A 9,568-nucleotide genomic window follows, 5' to 3' on the forward strand; every position below is an offset into this window, starting at 1 on the left:
TGAGGAAATGTCGACTGGAAGTCCAGCCATCCTTTTTCTATGTCGCTTATCCTCACTAAGGGTCGACTCGAAGTGTATTTCAGAACAACGTATCTGATGATCGCATTGGTTCGTATATTATCAAATAATTAAGATTGTCTGTTTTCTCCACATTCTAGCCTAAATGACAATGAGGTTCATACATGTATTCAGTCCACACACACACACACACACACATCAAGAATTGACTTTTTATTTTCCAAAAATGGCAACTCTAGTATAATTCCCTGAAAGCAGCAGACAGAGCATGAAGAGCAGATCATTACAAATGCAAACTGGTGTGTTACAAGTTACCCAATAGGAGGAGAGCAAGCACCAAGTCACATGATTGTATGTAATCCCATGACGTTAAGTCAACAATGTTAAACACACAAGAGACGCAGTCGGGACCAAATGAACAACATTCACCAATGTGGCTTGTTTATAATAAAAAAAATAGAGCCCTTTTACACTTAACCGAGTCAAGGTTTTGTTGATTGGGTGGAAAGCCGTTTGTTATGTTGTAAAAAGCTTAAAAGTCTTCCTCCGCGTTCCGATTCCTGGACAATTTGAGCTCCTTGAGACGCCGGATGCACTCCTCCACGCCACGTTCCCCGTGGACTTTGTTATCCCGAGTGCGCACGTTCACAGTGTTACCGGTCTTCTCCTTCTCTCCCACCACTATTTTCAAGTAGACAGGAGGGGAAAAATAATTAGAAACAGTAGATATGAGGAGGGAGGGAGGACCATAAAGAAGACTGACCCAGGATGAAGTTGTACTGAGCCAGCTGGGCGTTTCGGATCTTCTTGTTTAAAGTGCATCCGGCATCAAGGTCCACGTCGCTCATGAAGCCACTGTTGTGGAACTCCTGCTGAACCTGCACAGATAAAAGCAAGTGTTAAGTCTCCTGTCCACTTGGTGGCAGTAATGCACCTTCTAGCTATGAAGGCAAACATAGATTTGATATTTCTTTTTTCAGTTCCCTGTATAGAAGATCTTTGATGAATTTGAATCCAGTAAATCCTTAAAAATAATAGACCACCCCTATCATAGTTTTTTTTTGCAAGATGTCCATAAACACCAGAGCACTATAAATCTTTGATTAATATTTTTTTCCAGTAAATCTATCATACAAAAGGTCTTTGATTGGAAAAAAAATTCAGGTGTGCAGGGCACTCCTGTCTTATAGACTATCTTTGATTAGCTTTTTTTTCAGCAGATCATATCAGCGAAGCGGTCCAGTCATACAAAAGATCTTTAAGTAGCTTTAACAGTCCATCCATTTTCTATGCTGCTTATACTAGGGTCGCGGGTATGCTGGAGACTATCCCAGCTGTCTCTGGCAGGGTACACCCTGGACTGGTTGCCAGCCAATGGCAGGGAACATATATATAAACAACCATTCACACTCACATTCATACCTATGGACAATTTGGAGTCACCAATTAACCGGAAACCGAAGTACTCAGAAACCCTAGGCATGCACAAAGAGAACATGCAAACGCCACACAGAGATGTCCAAGCAGAGAATCAAACTCAGGTCTTCTTGATTACCGTGCGTCCGCTTTAACATAGTGATTGTTGAAAATTATGAATTTATTACTTTATATAATTAAGTGTATAATTATGTTAGCCATTTGGCAAAAGTGTTTTAAGTTGTGGTAGATACTTGCATTCACATTATATACAAAACAAGAACAGTATAGTTTTAGGCGAAGCGCGGACCCATTTCTTAACTCCTTTACTATGTGGCCCCCAGAACATTTGTGAAATATTCCTGTTTTATCCTTCAGTTGGACAGATTCGGGACACTATGTGTCATTGTGAGTTGTGCTGACCTTCTGAGCGTACTCCTCACAGGTTGGTCCCACAGGTACCACCATCACTTGGCGAGGAGACAGCCACAGTGGCCTGCACATCAACAAGGACAAGGACAAATATGTTTGATGTTTCCCTTATAAAACTGAGTTTCATGCAGGTCCTTAATTAAAATGAATCCAGCAAACCATTTTCCTCCGTAATTTTCAGTGAGGATGGCGATCATTCGCTCGACTGATCCCAGAATGGCCCTGTGGATAATCACTGGTCTCTTCTTGTCATCTCCATCATGGCTGGAAAATAACATCATGGGGCCGTCATGTAGATTACACCATACTATCTTTTATTGTAGTTGTAATCTTTCACCTCCTGCTGCAACACTTTAACCATCAAGCTGCGTAACTACCTGACAAAAGAGAGATTGAAGCGAATCGGTAGCTGGAAATCCAACTGGATAGTGGCACACTGATGGTATCGGCCAATAGCATCCTTGATCTGGATGTCGATCTGTGTGGGAAGCACGGCACAGAAGGTAAAATGAATGACACTTGTCTAATTAACGGTTAAAACGCATCATTAGGTTGTTCACCTTTGGTCCGTAGAAAGCTCCATCACCTGGGTTGAGAACCCATTTCTCTCCAAAGTCATTCAAGCTGTTCTCCAGTTGCTGTCAAAGAAAATCATATATACAAATATTTAGATATTCTGTATTGCTACTTGGGATGAGCACACAGATACACTTCCTTAATTAATGATCAATCATCAACTGTACATTATAATATAATACATTATGTAATTGTCCATTATAATATGTATATATTTTTTACTATTTTGTAAAATTAAAAAGTGGTTAATATACATGGGAAAAACCTTTTTGCATATTTTAGTGCTGCATAATTATCACTATTTTCTTGCTTAGAATTGAGATTTTTTTTTACATGCACACGCGCACACACACGCACACACACACGCACGCATTAGGCCTCAATTGTGTATACATACAGGGCTGCCAACATTTGGTGTTTGTAATCCGGGAGATCCAGACATTTTTAGTTTTCAACGCTGCCCGCACATACGCAGCATACAGCCCATTCTGTTAAATATAGATGTTCTTTGTCTTCTGCAAGCCACAATCTATTTGCTGCTCTTCAATTTCTATCTTGATAATATCACAGAACGGGCATCTTGGCTCCCCACGAGACTCTGTGTGAGCGCTTGACATTTTCGGCTAAGCGAGAAAAACAAGAGGCGTTCAGATTACCTTTTCTGCTTGCTCCCAGACGGCGGGCTCTCCGAGGAATTTCTCTGGTCTCGTAGAAAGGTTTAGTTTGAAAGTAAAGCCAAATACGTCGTACACGGTGCGCAGAAAATCGAGGCAACCCTTGATCTCGTCCTCAATCTGAAGTCAACAGCAGATGTATAGCAAATAACATTTCAATGAAAACCAAGTTTGCAAATTGCAGTAAATTAAATACACTGAAAGATTTACTGAGATGTAATGTGCACAAAATGACCTCACCTGCTCCATGGAGCAGAAGATATGAGCGTCATCCTGCTGGAAACGGCGGACGCGGGTGAGGCCAGTGAGGGCTCCTGAAAGCTCGTTCCTGTGCAAGACGCCAAAGTCAGCCATGCGAAGGGGCAGCTCTCTCCAGGAGCGTGGCCGGTGATCAAACATGAGACTGAAATCAAATGCAGACCCTGTTACTTACTGCCATTTACCATTTTCATATAGAAATATCGCCACTGAAAAAAGTGTGAGGATGAGGCCTCACCAGTGGCCAGGGCAGTTCATGGGTTTGAGGGCGAAGGTCTCTTTCTCCACCTCAAAGGAGAACATGTTCTCGCTGTAGTGCTGCCAGTGACCAGAGGTCTGCCACAGCTTACTGTTGTAGATGTTGGGTGTTACCACCTCCTGGAAGCCTCTTTTCCTGTACTCACTCTGCCAGGGGCAAAAAAATTAAGCTTTCTAACGTCATCTCGTTAAGCAGAGTTTAAACATTATCTCTGGAGATTCTCCAATAAATGATGCAGAACCATCTCAAAAATAACTTATCTTCCTATTCAGCCATACAAATCGGATATCAATTCACACCGTATGCCGTGAGCCAAGAGCTGGAGGACAATGTGCGCTACATTTTATTTATGAAATTCTTCTGTAATATACACTCACTGAAAATGTTTGAAACAGCTCCAAGTATGATGCAGTGCAAACTGCAATCACATTGATTAATAAACTGTGTTAAATGAATCTCATTAGTGTACCTAATGATTAACGTTGTTGAACATGTCACTACTTACCACAGTTACCAAAAATGCTCTTTTGTTGTAGACCAAGTTGCACTTGAAAATGCTACACTTCCATGTACAATTCCCATTCTGTGTGGCCTGACTTGTAACATTCTCTAGTTAAACTTTTTATCAATTATTATGCCGACTTACTCTGATGAACTCAATCAGGGTGTTGTAGATGAAGGCGCCTTTAGGCAGAAAGAAGCAGCTCCCTGGGCTCAGGTCATGGAAGAAGAACAGGTCCTGTTCCTGTAGATGAGTAGGTCAATGCAGTTTTAATTTGAACTGACTCATCAAGTACTTTGAATGAGGATTTGTCTGACAATACTCTCCCGGTATAGGCTTACTTTTCCGCAAATTCTGTGACATGAATTACAGCTGCTGACAGTTTAGAAACCAAGTCTCCTAAAGTGGTCCTGATTGTTACAAGTCAGGTCAATTTACAATCACTCAAAGCTGGTTACAGTGTACCTTTTACTCCTAGAAAAAATCTGATATGGACTCTTGATATCGTTTGCAAGCTCACTGCTTCCTTGGTTCATACCCGGCCCAGTTTGCGATGATCTCTGTTCTTGGCCTCTTCCTGAAACTTCTCCCACTCTTTCAGCATTTTGGCATCCGGGAAGGAGATGCCGTAAATCCTCTGGAGGGTCTCCATGTCTGCCTTTCCCTCCCAGTATGTGGAGGAGTTCTGCACACACAAAAGCAAATAAAAATATCTTTCATTATTTCAGAATTAGTGATGTAATGTAATTGTCAAATTCAGATAATTGGCCAGGACACATTAGCAAAAAATTAGTAAAACACATTAAAAGCAACTCAATTATGTTTAGAAGTTCAAATGAACTTTCTACTCTCATCTTTTTGTCATGTTTTTTGTCTCAAGACAGACCAGCCTGTGAGTGCTTTTGTATGGGCGGGGGGGCCCACAGCAGCACTTGTTGCTTGTTGAGAAGAGCCAAACGTTCTTTCAGTTCTGTCAGTCACCAAAAGTATTTTCACTAGATTTGTTGCAAGTCACTTTTACGCTTTTGTTTTCTACAGGGGTCAGATCACTCGCTAAATATAGCAACAAAGTTGCTATGTTGGCAACACTCATCTCTCCTGCTAAGTGTTTTTATCTTCTGGCAGACCCGGTATGTTTCAGCAATAAATAATGTGTTAGAAAATGCGTTTATGAGTGAGGTCAAGCAAGTAGCACCAAATGTAGTTGTGGCAGGCCACACTATTTGCAGAACTCAATGATGAGTTAAGAGCTGACCTGTTTTGGTTTGATGTCAAGCATTTATTCATACAAGTGACGTGATTAATTGAAATATTGTGTCTTTTAGAGCAGAGGCTTTGCAATGATTAAGAATCATACAACACAGAAATTAAAAGGCTCACCTTGTGGATCTTCAGTGCCTTAATTTTCCCTGTGTGTCTCACGTGTGGACCCCGACACAAGTCAATTAAAGGACCACACCTGAAATGCAGCATTTGTGGGTATTGAAGATCATTTACATGACATTTTGATGCATCAGAGTAATCAAACCACATCCACTCACCTGTAAACTGTAGTGGTGGGAGTGGTGACCTTCTCGTTCAATATGCGGCACTTGAACCTGTTGTACTGTCAAGATGAAGAATTGCTATTTTTTAATTTATTACTCATGCAAATGACTTTCTCTTGGATTTTTAATGGAGGGGGTGTTCGGCAAAACCTTGAACATCTCCAATAGAGTTTCCTTTTTGATCTCCAACCTCTCAAATGGCTGCTTCTCCTTGATGATTTTCTTGCACAAGGTCTCCAGACAGGGGAAGTCATTGCTTGATACTCCTCTGCACAACAATTCCAGAAAAAGAAACAGCATCTTAGTTATTTCCAACTCTGCGGCCAGCATTGATAATGAAACTGCCCCGAAACCACTGCTAGTGTTTAAAGGGCATCTGAAGTGTCAGCACCAATGTGATTATAGGAGAACCTTTGAGAAACCTGGGCTATAATAGTCAAGAGTTATTGGCTTGGGGGAGTCTGCAATGTCAAAATCTCCTTGGTAAAACGAAGTCCATTAGCATAACATGACTTAATTAAGGGTGCTATGGAATTAATTAGACAGCGGCAGCTCTCCTGCAGCATAGGGAAATTCATATAGGAAAGGTCAAGTGGAAAGGTTGCTCACAGGAAAGATATTCATCTCTCATTTGCCAATCTAGCATGCACAAGTATCAGGAATATCCTGCTAGGCTTACTCATTGCTGTCAAGGAACATGTCATAATAAAAGCCGTTCTCGATGGGCGGACCGTAGCAGAGACAACCCCCATACACTCTCTCCATGGCTTCACCCAAGATGTGGGCACTTGAGTGCCAGTAAACCTGTAAAAATAACAAAAATAATGACTGTTCTAAACGACTCATAGGGTGAAATCATTTGCCTCTGTGGACTTACAGCTTGAGCTTCATCGTCATCAAACTTGAGCAATTCCAGACTGCAGTCATCCTCTAAAGGTCTGTCCAGATCCCACACATTGTTGTTTACCTTGGCAATCACTGTATTGTCAGCGAGGCCTTGGCTGGACAGCAGAGTGCGGCACATCAAGTTCATGTGCAGGAATTATACACACAAGTCTGGTTAAAGCTGCTATGACTATGTGACGATATTGTAAGGTAGTCCAAACACTTCATTAGGCGCACCTGCAAAAGTTAAAAGGTCACCTAATTGTGCAAAATGGACTTTTTAATGATCTTATAACAGTAATAGAGCACGTTTATGACCAACTAACCAAAGCATTAGCATTAAAGCCACAGGCACACAATACAGTATGCTGTGTCTCCAAACGAGCTTATTAAAAGCCTAAATTCCAGTATCAAGGATAGTTTATGGACAACACACTTGAATATATTATGGTCTAAAAAGCTTTAAAAAAACAGCAATACTAATAAGACCAATACTATAGCTGTCTCAAACATTATAATGATATATCTTTCAGCATTTATAGTTCTTAGTGATGCTGCTAATGTTTTACCCTAAATTACAACAGTGACTGACCTGATTCCACAAGCCACTTGGTAGGGTGTGGTCTTCCATGATTCCCCCTCCACCACCCTGCCATCAGGTAAAGTCACTTTGATGTTTCGACTCTCCTTGGAAGCTCTTTCTGCCAAGAGGGCGTCATGCTCAGCTTTCAGCTTTGAGTACAAACTCAGACGCTTGTCTATGTACTCTGGTGCGGGTGAAAGCTGTACATCGAGAAAACAGTTTGGGAACATGTTGCAGTATTTGGTTTTCTTGGGTCAGGTTTTGTGCCCTGTTAACACTTTTACGTCTTGTGATGCAGTTCAATGTAAACGTTTACAGATGCACAAAAGCAGTAAAAATAGATATGAAAATGTGATTTCTGCATATGCACACTCACCTCAACTCGTCCTCCAGCATCTCCAGCATCATTTTTGGCTTTCATTTTTCCTCCACCAGAGGCTCCTCCCTGTCCAAACGTTGCATCATACAGTGGATTTAATTGCACCTTACTTATGCATTGAACAGCCAGTATACGCATCATTATAGCCGGTAATAACCTGAACCAGTGACTGTCAATACACAGATCAATATGTGAGTCACCGACGGAAAAGTACAACTTTCTACGGTCTTGCGTACGTCCTACAACTTCTTACGTAGACTTCCCAGAAGTGGCCTTTATTTGTCATTTGGAAAGTAGAGTTTTGTGTGAAGACTACGTTACAACAATGCAGCGTGATATTTTCTCCGAGTAAGACTGAATCGCCCCCCAAAATAGACCGTTTAATTTCACTTGCAATCCACTAAAAAGTGGGGTTACCAGTTGTTTCCTGTAAGCGTTAAGAACCTCATCGCTAACAATGTGTATATGAACAGTGCGAAGCGAAGCTAAATGCTAACCGGCTAAAATGAATGACTAAAATGAAGGCAAAGTGTTACCTTAAGACCTCCGTTCACATCCAGTTCGCTCATTTTCTCCACGACGGTCTGCTGTGCCATAACCAGTGAAAAGCTGTCCCACAGTAAACGACTTTTCGCAGTCCGGTTAGTACTAGCTAGCAGGAACTGTCACGATGACCGGTGACGCTGATGTCGTCACCCGGAAATGGTGAGTCTGATGCAATATTTCTGTAGCCTCATGTTCATGAAGGGCTTCCGGAAACCCACTAAAGTAAAAGTTACAGTATTTGAAAAACAATTGTCTTGGATGAAAATAATATAGTTAGAAAAATAATATAAGAAAATAGTTTATTGTTGATGCAATGTTCTCTGCAGTTTGTCAGCATCTAGAACAGGGGTCTCAAACTCAATTTACTTGGGGGCCACTGGAGCTCAGGTCTGGGTGAGACTGGGCCGCATTAGGTTTTCCAAAAAAAAAAAAAAAAAAGCATTTATTAAAAACAAAAACATTTTAAAAACTTTGCTTTGGTTCTAATTTTCTACAAGAAAAGCTCTGATAAAACATTCCACTGTTCTCAAATATCTTACTTTTTATTTTTCTACACAAAATAAGATGAAAAATAAATAAACAAATCAAGAATAAAGAAAATCAATCAATCAGTAATTAATAAATAAATATAATAATAATAATAAAACGGCAAATAATAAAACTTAAGAAACCACATAGTAGACAAATCATTTTTTTCAGATTAAAATTAACAAAGCATTATTAGAGCCCTGTAGACATGGCAAAACACAACTATAGTCACATTTATACTCTTTTTATTTACAACATATTGCGCAACTGCAGGGTCTTGAGACACATGCTAACTCACAAACTAGAGAGCTAGCGACCTAAACGGTAGCCTTGAAGTTATTTCCTTTAAACTTAAATAACCAAAAACTTACCACTTCTACACGGATAGGGAGGATAACTATTAACAGTTATTTAACCTTTAACATGAACATTATAATAATATATAATAATAAACATAATAATTTTTTCTGGGTAATTGATACCATACAGCATCCATATCAAACTTGCGCGTGCCGCACTAACATTAAAATTTCATATCAAGGCGGGGGCCTCAAACTAGTGTCCTGCGGGCCACATTTGGGCCGCGGGCTGCGGGCCGCGTGTTTGAGACCCCTGATCTAGAAGATGATTATTACTCATATATGCAGTAGATGTATGTTGGTATGGTATGTGTGTGGGTGTATTTATTTATTTATTTATTTATTTATTTATTTATTTAAGATGCTTAAGTTACACGAAGGAACATCATATGGTTACATTTGCACCATTCAACATGAAAAAAAAAGAAGTAAGTAGAATCAACTCTTGTTTCATGCTTTCAATTACTGATAAATTATTCACACCATATCTTTCATCGGTTAACACATACAATATTCAGTTTAACGCATAGCATACTCATCCCTAGTGTTGACCTATGTATGTGTCTACCCATGAAAATAGCAAAATAGCTTTGGGCCGCGCTTGGC

General features: G+C 40.3%; 1 protein-coding gene across 1 annotated transcript; it reads right to left on the reverse strand.

Moving 5' to 3' along the window:
• Nucleotides 1-218: 218 nt before the first annotated feature.
• tars1 (threonyl-tRNA synthetase 1) lies at nucleotides 219-8,240 on the reverse strand. Its single transcript, XM_058071690.1, has 19 exons — nucleotides 8,066-8,240; nucleotides 7,527-7,595; nucleotides 7,160-7,350; nucleotides 6,560-6,683; nucleotides 6,362-6,486; nucleotides 5,833-5,950; nucleotides 5,677-5,741; nucleotides 5,516-5,594; nucleotides 4,674-4,820; nucleotides 4,280-4,378; nucleotides 3,613-3,779; nucleotides 3,357-3,519; nucleotides 3,099-3,236; nucleotides 2,427-2,504; nucleotides 2,244-2,344; nucleotides 2,026-2,130; nucleotides 1,858-1,930; nucleotides 782-896; nucleotides 219-699 (listed from the first exon to the last, which is right to left on the reverse strand). The coding sequence occupies exons 1-19, from the start codon at nucleotides 8,123-8,125 to the stop codon at nucleotides 551-553; spliced, it is 2,166 nt and encodes a 721-aa protein (XP_057927673.1). The 5' UTR covers nucleotides 8,126-8,240; the 3' UTR covers nucleotides 219-550.
• Nucleotides 8,241-9,568: the final 1,328 nt, after the last annotated feature.

This window comes from Doryrhamphus excisus, chromosome 4 (genome assembly GCF_030265055.1).
Source record: "Doryrhamphus excisus isolate RoL2022-K1 chromosome 4, RoL_Dexc_1.0, whole genome shotgun sequence".
Taxonomy (NCBI): domain Eukaryota; kingdom Metazoa; phylum Chordata; class Actinopteri; order Syngnathiformes; family Syngnathidae; genus Doryrhamphus; species Doryrhamphus excisus.

What these genes read in the sequence shown, in the direction of transcription:
- tars1 (XM_058071690.1), bottom strand. Translation starts at nt 8,125, where the DNA reads ATGGCACAGCAGACCGTCGTGGAGAAAATGAGCGAACTGGATGTGAAC. An exon ending in CCCACCACTACAGTTTACAG is followed by an intron (nt 5,595 to 5,676) that starts GTGAGTGGATGT and finishes GCTGCATTTCAG; the next exon opens with GTGTGGTCCTTTAATTGACT. An exon ending in ATCATCGCAAACTGGGCCGG is followed by an intron (nt 4,379 to 4,673) that starts GTATGAACCAAG and finishes ACTCATCTACAG; the next exon opens with GAACAGGACCTGTTCTTCTT.